Source organism: Squalius cephalus (genome assembly GCF_949319135.1).
Source record: "Squalius cephalus genome assembly, chromosome: 7".
NCBI lineage: Eukaryota > Metazoa > Chordata > Actinopteri > Cypriniformes > Leuciscidae > Squalius > Squalius cephalus.
The window spans coordinates 4,294,729-4,307,669 of record NC_137128.1 but is presented as its reverse complement, the minus strand read 5'-3'; the positions used below and the strand labels follow the sequence as shown (position 1 = coordinate 4,307,669).

The window sequence follows — 12,941 nt, the reverse complement described above, 5'->3', positions numbered from 1 at the left end:
TTTAAGCCAATTTAAACTATAGCTAACTATTTTCAAAAGATCATGTTCCCTTAAAGGTATATTAAGATTTACACTAAATACATAACTTTCAAAAACCAGGACTAATTGGATGTAATAGAGGATACCAGGGCTAATATTTCATGTAGGGTACATTTACACCTTGCATTGATGGCATAGCTGCTAACTTACATGCCTGTTAGCCTGTTGGTTATTTGCTTTCTCCTGTCCCACTATCATGTGGTGCTATACCTTAATTTTCTACAGTGAATTGAATTTGATATTAGCCTCTGAAGATTTCCTTCTGCCTTTGTCTATTGCAGTCCATTCCAGCACTGTGATGAGTAATTAGCATTAAAAGTAGATTTCCTAATATGTTGAGATTTTAGCAGTTGGTTAAGTGCTGGAAGAGCAAGAGAGTAAATGGTTTACTGACAAAAAAGTGGGAGGTGTTTGATATGTGTTGCACTAAGTAGAAAATTTCAAAATATTGCATGAGTGTAATAACACAAATGCGGTTGTTAAAAGACTTAACATTAGCTCAGATACTATATTTTCTCTAGGGAGCAGGGTGGCTTAAGTATGATATTTCCAATTCCTGCCACAGATGAATTACAAATGAATGATGATCAGGCTTCTCAGTCTATTTAAACGTGTTTATATAAGGTTATTATTGACTGTTCAAACTTTATCTTCTTTGCATTTAAGTCTACTCTTACTGACAAACATCAGCTGCAGATGCAGATGCAGTCACTTAGTGTTGCTTGCTTGCTGTTGTTAACAAGTAATGCATCATTTTAATATGATATTGATAATCCTGACATGATTAATTTTCATTTGCAGAAATGACAAATCCCCCCAAAAAAACATGCCCTTCATGCCAGACTCTTAACAGGCTTAACAGAAAGACCTGCGTTGCCTGCCTGTGCTGTCTCCAAATCAATCTGAGAAAAAATCAAGAAAAGGTCAAGAACAGCAACTGGGCTGCTTCAGTCAAAAAGAACCGCAATTTCAGTAAAATTTTAAATTCTGCCCAGCTGTCGGTAAGTTTTCATAATCCTGATTTAACAAGAGGTAGGCCTACCAGATAATTATATAATCATCACAGTTGTGAATATTTTTAATATCATTAAAGGGTTAGTTCACCCAAAAATGAAAATTCTGTCAGTAATTACTCACCCTCATGTTGTTCCAACCGCGTGAGACTTTCGTTCATTTTCGGAACACAAATTAAGATATTTTTGATGAAATCTGAGTGCTGGATCACTCCTCCATAGGCTGCTAGGTGGCCGAAACTTGCTGGCCCAGAAAAGTTATTAAAGAGATTGTTAATATAGTCCAAGTGACTACAGTGGCTCAATCTTAAGTATGTCAAGCGACGAGAATACTTTTTGTGTGCAAAAACAAACAAAAATAATGACTTTATTCCACTATTCATTTCCTTCTCTCTGGGCCACGTTTAGTTCATGTAGTGTTTTTGCGTAGCGCGTCTGTGTTACACGTCACCACGTAGGCTCACTATTGGCTATATACTATAACACAGACACGCAGCGCAAAAACACTACGAGGCCCAGAGAGAAGGAAATGAATAGTGGAATAAAGTCGTTATTTTTGTTTGTTTTTGCACACAAAAAGTATTCTCGTTGCTTGATATACTTAAGATTGAGCCACTGTAGTCACTTGGACTATATTAACGATCTCTTTAATAACTTTTCTGGGCCAGCAAGTTTCGGCCACCTAGCAGCCTATGGAGGAGTGATCCAGCACTCAGATTTCATCAAAAATATCTTAATTTGTGTTCCGAAGATGAACGAAGGTCTTACGGGGTTGGAACAACATGAGGGTGAGTAATTACTGACAGAATTTTAATTTTTGGGTGAACTAACCCTTTAAGAGTTAGAAGGTTTGTGTTTTTGGTTGCCAGAAGGGCGAGACAAATATAGGTGGGGTTTAAGACTATTTTAGAACAGACTTCTAAAGCTGAAAGCATCCACACTTATACAGGCTACATTGACCTGTCAGAGGATTTGCAAACTGTGATCTATCCAAACATTTTTGCTTTCACATAAGTGAATCTGCCCACTTCTTTGCCACCATCAGGGCTGCAATGAACCACGATTCTTTAACAATGTCTACACTGTACCGTCCATAATCTTCTGTCATCCTAATTTGTCAAACCAGAGGATACAAATATTTGTCTTCATTGTTGTTCTTGCAGGTTTTGAAACTCAATGAACTTGGCTACAAGGCAATTCTTTTTCTGGGCCATCAAGACCGCAATGGCCAGATGATTGGTGACATGATACACTTTCTTGAGCCTTCTGGGACTGCTCAAGATATCATCATCAAGATGAGCCAGTTGTATGAGCATCTGCTGAGAAGTAAGTTGTCCTTAGTTTAACATGAAAATATATACTGTATTTATTAAAAGAATTTATATACTTTCATTTTCCCCATACAGAATATTTAGACTGTATTTAGTGGTATTTATACGTATGCCACATTTAGCCATATACTATTCATATCATTCAAGTGCCTTAGTAAAAACAGTGCCCCTGTAGCTCACCTGATAGAGCACGAGCATCATGTACTAAGGTTACCGCAGTTGCCCAGGTTTGATTTGAGCCAATACCCTTTGCAGCTTGTCATCCCCTCTTTTCCCTGATTCTGTCATTCTTTGATTGTCCCTATGCCTTTATTCATAAAAGTAAAAAGAAATCGCTTGCACTCCTTCAAAACCACATATTAGACAACCTGTCCATTCTAATAAAATCCATTTAGGGCAGGGGTCGGCAAATAAGTCTGGCATCAGGCCAACTTTTTTTCAAGCCATTAGATCATTTATATTCTGACATTTGCCGCCTGTGCACCCTATGGCCACTTAATCAATCACTTAAGCGGAAGTGATTATTTAAAGGGATAGTTTATTTTAAAATTAAAATTATGTCATCATACACTCACCTAGCCTGGTAATACCAGACTCTGCTACTTCGCTTTGCTTCGTAGAGAGAGTCTGGAATGGCGTAATAGAAAAACGTTTTCTTTCTCGCGGGGGCGGCTTGTCTAAAGTTGAAACTCATAGGTTACCCGTAAGCCAATCACATAACGTTTGGTTATGACGTATGTTATGCGCCGTCTCAGCCGCATCAAATTTCCACTGTATGATGCGAAAACAAAACTATTGCGCTAAATACCAGTGAACATGGCTGAGAATGACTTTTGTGAAGATTATGTGAAGTAAATATATGCATCCATGGTAGAATCAGGGCCTCTAAACTAATATTTGACAGTAGAGAGAATTGAGAAAATATTTGTAGCCAACTGTCAAAGTTAGGATTAGTACTGTTAAACACAGCTCTTAGTTCTTCTCGAGTCTGTCGGAAATGCAGCAACTTAATTGCAAGATTACAGCATGACATGGAAATATTTAAGGACTGGAAAAGAAAGGAGACATTGACCTGTCAAAAGGGTGCCAGTTTGAGCTTGACAGATAAAACTCCAAGGACCATAAAAAAGCCAAGGAAGTCCATGGACTTGCCATCACAGAGCAGTGTCACTGAGGTGGGTTAAACACTACAATGCTAAGTTTGAAATAGGTTCAAACACTCTTCTTGTTCGGGCTTCAGTTTGCAAATCCCGGGAATTTTCTCCACAACAGAGCGAATTGCATCCCGTGTCTCCATATCCGCGATCGTTTTACAGAAGCGAACTGAAATTGAGCGGAAGTATGAAGTCTGACGTAGTCAGGCTAACACTCACCCTCAAGTTGTTTCAAACCTGTATGAATTTCTTTGCTGAACACAAAGGAAGATATTTTGAAGAATGTTGGCAGCCAAATAGTTAACTGGAGCCATTGACTTCCATAGTATATATTTTTTCTTACTATGGAAGTCAATGGCTCCAGGTGACTGTCTGGTTACTGACATTTTTCAAAATATCTTCCTTTCTGTTCAGCAGAAGAAAGAAATTCATACAGGTTTGAAACAACTTGAGGGTGAGTGTATGATGACAGAATTTTCATTTTAAAGTGAAGTATCCCTTTAAGTAACTTTTGCTTTCATGACTGTTTCAGCACCCGCCTTTATAATAAAAAAAATTAATAAAAAATGTATCGAAGTAATCCTGCCGCTTATTACCAACCACTGCTTTAGGGGCTATGGCCTCAACAGGCTCATGTATTTTACCGTTTTAGATCTCAATAGAAGAAAGCCTAAATTAGTTTTAAAACAATTGAGTCTCCACTTTCATTTCATTTCAGGTTTATTGAGCAATGCACACTTATAATACATAAATGTGTAATGTGCCAGAAGGTTTAGGTTTGTGGTGCTGTGTTTACAAAGTCGCTCAATAGAGGAGGAGCCAAGAAACTTATAAGGGCATACCGGTTTATGTTTTGGGGATAATCTTGGTCAAACACTATGTCTTCAGTTTCCTTTATGTTTAACATCCACATTGTGGTGGTTTGCAAAACACCAATGAACAAAATTCATAACCAGACTACTTGGTAGATGTATAATAAAATTTTTGTAAAATAAACAAAGTTTACTAATGTCATTAGAGGATGTACGTCATAAAGGTGTATGCTCAAACCCTTATACGTGTCAAATGTGAAAACTAATATTGACTAGCATAAACATAATTTATCCCTGCTTCACCTTTTGTATTGTCCAGCAACTGAAATATTAATTGAGGTATATAGTTGATCGCCGGGAGGAAATTGTCTGATTTGATTAGAAAGAGGGGCTTTGCATTGACTGTGCAATAAAAAACAATAAGCTGACATAATCTTCATAGTGGATTATCTAGCTCAAACTGTTTTAAGTGCCAGCAACTATATTAACATGGTGTTTTAAAAATGGGAATAATATTAAGAAATCTAAATCACAGTGTTATGTCTGGAAAATGCAATTAGGGTAAAGGGGGCCAGGACACAAAGACACTTAAAACACTCTGTGTTATGTTAGTCTAATTACGTTCACAGTGGGGAAAAACCTAAATAATGACAAAACTGTGTATTACAATATTTACAACTAGTCATTGTTCGACAACCTATTTAACATAAAATGTGCTGCTATGTAAGCTGCAAAAAAACATCTTATTTAATATGTATAATGTATATATTTATATTTCACCCAGTTTTACTTGCATTTAATATTCAAAATTTGCAGATTTATGTGCTCATCAACCAGCTTCAGGGGGACAGCAGCCCAGCAGCAGCCCAGTGGAACCAGTTCCACCAGTGCAGGAGGACTCAGCAGCTGGAGTAGCTCCAGTGACTGAAGAATATGTGCTTCATCTTGTGCCTGTGTCACCTTCTCCCCTCTCTCATCCTCCTGCTCCCCTTTCTGCCTCCTCTCATCCTCCTGCTCCCCTTTCTGCCTCCTCTCATCCTCCTGCTCCCCTTTCTGCCTCCTCTCATCCCCCTGCTCCCTTTCTGCCTCCTCTCATCCTCCTGCTCCCCTTTCTGCCTCCTCTCATCCTCCTGTTCCCCTTTCTGCCTCCTCTCATCCCCCTGTTCCCCTTTCTGCCTCCTCTCATCCTCCTGCTCCCTCTTCGTCCTTCTTGCAGCCTACTTCTGGCCTCCCAGGAGAAGGTGCCACAAAACCCCCAAAACGTCAAATAAAAGGTTAGTAATCAAAAGACTGTGCAAATGTAACGGGGTAACCTGAGTTGTGACATGTTGTGAGTGGTCAAAGTGGGATTTGGTGGAAGAACCCTAACATCTAGTAGCCTGATGTTGTCATACTCATATTCTAGTCAGAAAGTGAGTCTGATACTGCTCCATTGGGCTGTGATTATGGGTCGTGTTTTAACCGAACCAGGAAATGCTCTGCACTCAATTGGATAGACCTACAACCAATCAGAGCAACGGAGTAAATGACTGGCAACGCCCACTGATTATTTCCACCTCGAGTTGATGCCCATTTTGGTTGCTTCTTTCATTTGGTCCTCCATGAGTGCGACCAAAGGAGAAACAACAATGACCATAGGGTTTTCATTGCACACCATCTTCTTAGCGACCATCAGGACCAGCTGATAAATTAAACGTTTGCTGAATCCCGTAGGAAGGACAGCAAAAACATCTTTCCGATCGACAAATGCGTGGTTCTCTGTTCCTCTTTTAAAATGAATGCGCTGTCTACATCTTCTATAACAGACGCGATGGCAGAATCTACACATCTGAGTTCTCCAGCGGCAGCAATTCTTTGTTGTAAACGAATTCAACCAGTTCAGGCATACCTGCTTCTCAACGGATAAAGTCCAGACCGAACTTCCCCACCGTCAAAGTTCGGTTGGCATCCAGGCTAAGTTAGTTTGGGGGGGAAAAGTTTCCGTTGATGACAACATCAATCATGCTTAAATATGTTTTAATTACAGTTTAAATAGAGCCCAGGTTGAAATTAACAAAAGTTTCCCCGTAATGCCCAGTTTTGGTGTTGACCAAAATTCACTGATTGATCGATTTAAAAAAAAAAAACATTAATCTTAAATTCATCTTCAGCACTGCACAATTAACTATAGTTCTGTTTAACATTTTAATTAGTGCTTTTGTATTATTGTACTGTATATTGACTGCTATGTTGCAGAAGGGAGTTACAAACTGCCTGCCTGCCAACCTGTTGTAATGTTACAAATAAATCTACCTTGTACCATGTATATCTTGCTAAACTTTTGATATCTCTGTAGGAACACTGGCCCAAATCTAACGCAGTCTACTACAAACCAAATATAATTTTTCATTTGTCATTTTTCAGAATGCAGAAAACATCGTGCCCAGAAAATCTTCCCATACCAAGGCTTTGTGGACAGAAGAGTTATAAATGTGAGTAATTTTCCCTTTGTTTCTCTTGGTCTTTTGCCTTTGTGTCAGCAAAAGCCATGGCAGGAGACATTATGTCTCCACTTCCATGCCACTGTACATGAATGAAGCCAAAACATCCAGAATACTGCCACTGATATTATTTTGAACCCGAGTCTGTGCAGATTAGGAGTGCAGCCGTAGTATCAATATCATGCCAATATACCTATCCAAATAATTCGCTCTTTATATAGCTGACTGATTTATACCAAACTTATCAGATGAAATGAACATTTGAACATAAGCGTGATGACAACTACCTAAAATGACAGAAACCATCTTTGTGAGAAATGTATCTGGATTGTACTCTGTTTTTTTTTTTTTGGCCCTTGTCCCACTCGCTAACATGAGCCATTTTTACGATCTCAATGTCCGGAGAATCCAGTCCAGGACCTGAGTCCGAAATCACCCACTACTCACTACATAGTTGACTATATAGTCAGCTTGCCATTTTGTAGGGCTGTTCGAATGTATAAGGATTATTATACCCTATATAGTCCACTCAAAGTATCCCAAAATGCATTTGGAAAAGTAGTGTACAACCGATGCCGTATACCAGCATGCATTGTGCTGATAGAAAAAACATTCCACCAACTGATTATCGAACAGCAATGAGGTCATTACCGGCGCCAAGATAATGATCGGAGTAATGTCCAAAAGTGCTTTCGTTTTGCTGGTGTGGTCACTATATAGCCCTGTCCATACAACTCTCTAGATAGGGAGTGGTGAATGAGGGGTGATTTTGGACACAGCTTTCATAAATGTAGCACACAACAGGAAATTGTCTATGTGAGATGTATTCTCATCTGCTGGAACTACCGCTTTGTTTAGGCAAGGAGTGGCACATCCTTAAAGCTGCAATAAGTAGAAAGCTGGTGAAAGATAATTGATTTTTGAGTCTCATAGAATGTTAAATACTGATTTTTAGAAATATAAAATGTCTGTACTTGCATGCTTGGCCAAACTGGCCAACAAAACACACATTAGAGAAGCTCAGGTTTCAACAAACACAGAAGGAGTGTGACATTAACCTCTGCTCAGTTGTTGAGGAGTTATTGCGTAACATTATTCCACTATATTTGCTGGTATATTAATGTTTAAAATCTTTTATGTGAGTAGAAAAGACTATAAAGTGGCTAAACGTGCAATGTCATTAGCCCCTGCTCACTATGAATCTTATATGCACATGGCCTTAATCAGACATTACACATGATTTGTACCAGGGAGCCGGCAGGATGATAAGTCTGAACCGAATGATTCACAGGGTTGTGTTTACCCTGTTAATGTCCGGACATCTTAGTTTGTGAATGCAGCTATGTGTGGGATTAATGTGTGGAATTAATGGACTATGGAGATATAGAGAGAAAGGTGATTCTCCACAAAATGGACACAGATTTATAAGGGATAATGTATAGCGAGGCGGTTGTTATAGTGAATACAACCCTGTCTTGAATCAGCCTGAAGGGGTTGAATTCGCTATAACAACCGCCTCGCTCTACATTATCCTGCTTATTACATGGCTACCTACCAAATAAATCAATAATTTAACACAAAAAATTGATTTTGATTTATTGATTTAAAAACAATTATATTGCTTCCAACTGCGTCCATAGCAACGCTCTGTTTTTCATGGCAATGGTGTGTTATACTTAGCAGCGTTATCTGTTATCAAGAAATAACAGACCGCATTCTACATTGGAATTCAACCAAGCCATGTAATCAAGTGTCACAATATACTCTAAAACCTGGCTGTATATTGTAATGCATAATAGTATTTTGGAAAAGGATTAACTTTATAACAGAGTGACATAGTAGACAAATGCTTTTTCATAAATCGTCTTAAAAAAGCTCTAAATGCAACTCTTGCTGCTTTTTTAACTAACTGCAACTTCTGTCTATGTCTTGGGTTTCAGGGAAAAGAAGAAGTCAAAGTAATGTGGACCCCTTGCTCAAAATGGTAGGTCCTAACCCTCCTAGATGAAATAAAGTGGTGTTATGGACTGGAACCAGGTTTATAAATTGACAATACAGTAGTAACCGCCATATTTTGAATGAGGTTATTTGATCAATCATGTTAAGACACAGATTTTCATGGTTTTTAAGATATAATTATGTGCATGTGTAGTATGACATAGGAAGACAGAGGGCATGTTTCACATGTCATAGCTGAGGTTATTCTTTTAACTTTTATTGTGTGTATTCTTCCTTTCGTTCCTGGACAGTGGCAAAGTGTGGAATGACACCTGGGAGCCAGCACAACAATATGCATGACTCCAGCAGCACATGCAGAAACTGGTGGCTCTGACAGTTTTGGCAAAGTTTCTACTTGTAATAGAGCATGCTGTCATTTATAAAAAATGTCTTGATAATTTCAATGTTCATTTTTGAAATAAAGTTGTTGTTTTTTCATTAGAGTCGACGTGTGCTATTAACAATTTTGATAAGAATGGCAATCATGATAAAACACTGCCTGTCCCTTTTATAAGCAACTGCCAGTTTGAAAACAGTCTACAATAATAATAATAATATTTTAGAATACATGTTACATAAACCGCATTCCAGAGTTTAAGTGTTAATTTTTGTTAATTTTGTACATGCAGGTAAATGGCTGTAAATGTATTTGGTAATGATTACACTGCACTGTAAGAAGAAAACTGACATTTCAGTTTACCCTATCTGATTGGGTCTCTTTAGGATAGAGTGAGACTTTAAATTAAATTTTACTTATATAGTGTTATATACAATTAAGTTTTCCCAACACACTTTACAGAGCCTTAACCCTGTATAACAATTTGGTAGGCAATAGGGCCAGGGAAAAACTTCCTATTTGACATAAAGAAACCTTAAGATTCAAAGGAGGTACCCATCTGCTTGTGACTGGCTGGGTATAACAATGAACATAATAATAAGTCATGTAGCTGATGCTTTTATCCATTAGGGCTTACAATTGGCACACATTGCCTTACAATATACCAGAGAATGCACGTCTCTGGAGCAACTAGATGTCTCACTCAAGGACACAATGTTGGACAAAAAATTGAGAAGAAATGGAATGCCAATGATCCTGCATCAACGATTTTGTACCTCCAGCTCTTTGGAGAGATCCATTGTCAACCTACTTCAAACTGACTCACAGATTGGATGATTGAAGGTCAGGTAAATTTGCTTTACAACATTATATCAACCTCTTTTGGCCAAATTGAGGTAATGGATCATAAGCCTCATCTTTGAGAGCAAGCGGGCACATAGTATGTCAAGGCATCACATGCAGAGGAGAGCGTGCCTATGTTCCCACAGCCCTATGTTCCATCATTTCCAAGGTTGTTTTTCTTTAACCCTAAACCTAAACCCAATATAAACAGGACTGTGGGAACAGAAGGCTGTGGGAACATAGGGCCTAATTTTCTAAAATTTTTGTAAAAAAGAATTTCTTAGAAATGTGGGAACATAGGGCTGACCCCATGCAGGGCAGGGTCTTTGTGCAGCAGTTTGATGGGAATAGGCAGCTATAAGCATAGGGCCTCTATAATTACTGTAGATTAGATAGAAAGACTGCAGCATGCCAAAAAGGAATCTTAAAGTTAGAAATAAATAAAATGTCATGGGTATTGTAAAAAGTAGCCTATAAGCCAACAAACTGCAAAGGTAAATGGGTTGCCCCTTAAACCTGTGGTAATTCCATATACTTATTTATTATTATTATAATTGTTACATGAAGCTGACTCATTTTGCTCACATAAAAAAAGATAAAAACAAACAAAACAAAAAAACAAGCAAACCCCTTCATTGTATCTTCAAAGTGCTGTTTGAAGCGTGTCCTTAGATATCATATGGACCTAGAATGCCAAAATTAAAACTTTGGATTAGAGCCAAACCAAGTACATCGTTGGAAAGGTCTCGCCCCGGAGAGTAACATATGTCAGTAAAAAGATTATTCATGGCTCCTGTTTTGATATATTGGCCTTTGAACCCTGAGCTCGGTGCATATATTAAGTTCTATAATTAAAAAAAAAATTATAATACAGACATGGGACCAACTGTTATGGAAAGCTCTTGACCTCATCTAATAGTCAGTGTGGTCAATAACAGGGGGCGCAATTACATATAGGTAAAATATAGGTAAAATAGATTTTCACCCATTTTACAATTATATATTTAAAATCTGATTTCACACATGAGTGTATCATGCCCTTAAATATCACAATAAACTCTCAAATCAGTATTTACAACTTCCAATTCTAGGAAGAACAGTAATGTAGACTAAAAACTACAATTCCCTACAGCCGCGCTATGCAGCTTGATAAAATAAGCACCATATATGTAGTTTTTCTGGTTTATAAACCCTAGTTTATACCAATTAGGGTTGTAAAAACATATATCAGCTTAATATATATAAAAAAAATATTACAGTCAAACTAGTGATTACACGGCATCTATCGAAATAGCACGATTGCTGTTAACTTAAAGTAAATATCGCGGTTAATTTAAGTTATTTAGCAAAAACACAAACTTCCGCATGACGTAAGTGAATATCAGCCAATGGGAAGAGTGAAAAACTCCCCGCGCCATGGGGTACGTATGACGCAAGTGAATATCAGCCAATGGGAAGAGTGAAAAACTTCCCGCGCGTCGCGCATGCGCGGGGTGAAACTCACTGTGGCTCTGCAGTCAGACCCATACACAGTAAAGGTCAGACCCTTCTCCGCCGCCGCAACATGGTTATATTTTTTTGTGAAGGTGCACGTCAGGCTACAGCATGGCATATACTCGACTCAGAAGTATTATCAGAGATAATGCCCCCGGATCACTGACAATCACAAATCACTGACATCCCAAAATAAACCATGTGTCACAGTCATAGACTGTAGACAGTACGCCTGCTTTATTATGTTAATTTCAGTTATTATTTTGATTGTAAAATATTTGAACTATCCTTACCTATTTAGTAACTTATTTCCAATAGATAGTGTGCTGTGAAAATAACTAAAAACATGGTCAGATATCATTGTGGGTACAGTAACTTCCCCATTATTTTTTACTAATTGAAAATAGTAGCAGTACCCCTCATTTAAACATTTTGAACCCAAACATTGTTTTCAAATGTGTCCTTTCAAAAACATGGTAACAGAAACAATTATATAGAAAATGTTTCCCACAGTTAGATAAAAGCCAGAGATAACATCTAGAGAAAGTGTTTATTGTTCAATAACATCAAACATAAACATAGTGCATTTAGTCTTCATCAGAAGTGCTCTCATCATCTTCTGACATCTCCTCCTCCGACGAGTCCATTTCCAGAAATGGTTGATGGCTGAGGATTCTCCTATAAAAGCTTTTGACTTTTACCATTTCTGCTTTTAGTTTAGTTTGTTTCTCAAGAACCAGACATTGTAGTCCTCTTTGTACATCCTCAGGCTGGTCAGCAAACGAGGCTGTAAAAACAAAAGATTTTCATATTATCATAAACACACTATTCTTAAAGGTCCCCTATTATGCAAAATTCACTTTTGCATGCTGTTTGGATATAAATGTGTGTTGGCAGTGTGTGTACACAACCAGCCAGCCAATAGTGATAAAAATCCACTCCCTCCTTTTTCTGAGCCCCAAAAAATGACAATTTAAACATACTGTAAAAAATGATCTGTTGGGTATTTTGAGGTAAAACTTCACATACACACTCTGGGGACATCAGAGACTTATTTTACATCTTGTGAAAAGGGGCATAATACGGGACCTTTAAAGTCAATAATGACACTTTAATAAGTATTTACAAAGTAGGTTTCAATAGTCATATTACAACAGGGTTGTGAAATGAAATTTAGATACAAGCTTCAGGAGGCAGTTTTTATAAATAAATAAAAAACTGTCAACAGTCAACACTTGTTGGTGCAAGCTATTGCTCTCTGTTCTTTCCGCTCAATACTGGAGGTTGAGTACTTTGAGCGGTGACATTTGCTAGACAGTGACAGCCTGTTGTGTTTATTACGTATCTAATCTAGTTTGCCTGGTTTATGTTTAAATTTCAGATTTCAGGATAGTAAGCAGTCATTTCCCTTTCAGTAGAAGAATGTGGAAAAGAAAAACT

General features: G+C 37.9%; 1 protein-coding gene across 1 annotated transcript; it reads left to right on the top strand.

Moving 5' to 3' along the window:
- The first annotated feature begins 797 nt into the window (after nucleotides 1–797).
- Nucleotides 798–9,188, top strand: LOC307161644 (uncharacterized protein). The gene is made up of 6 exons (XM_079876513.1): nucleotides 798–1,040; nucleotides 2,216–2,378; nucleotides 5,166–5,623; nucleotides 6,753–6,820; nucleotides 8,770–8,813; nucleotides 9,079–9,188. The coding sequence occupies exons 1-3, from the start codon at nucleotides 843–845 to the stop codon at nucleotides 5,618–5,620; spliced, it is 816 nt and encodes a 271-aa protein (XP_079732639.1). The 5' UTR covers nucleotides 798–842; the 3' UTR covers nucleotides 5,621–5,623; nucleotides 6,753–6,820; nucleotides 8,770–8,813; nucleotides 9,079–9,188.
- The last annotated feature ends 3,753 nt before the right edge of the window (nucleotides 9,189–12,941 follow it).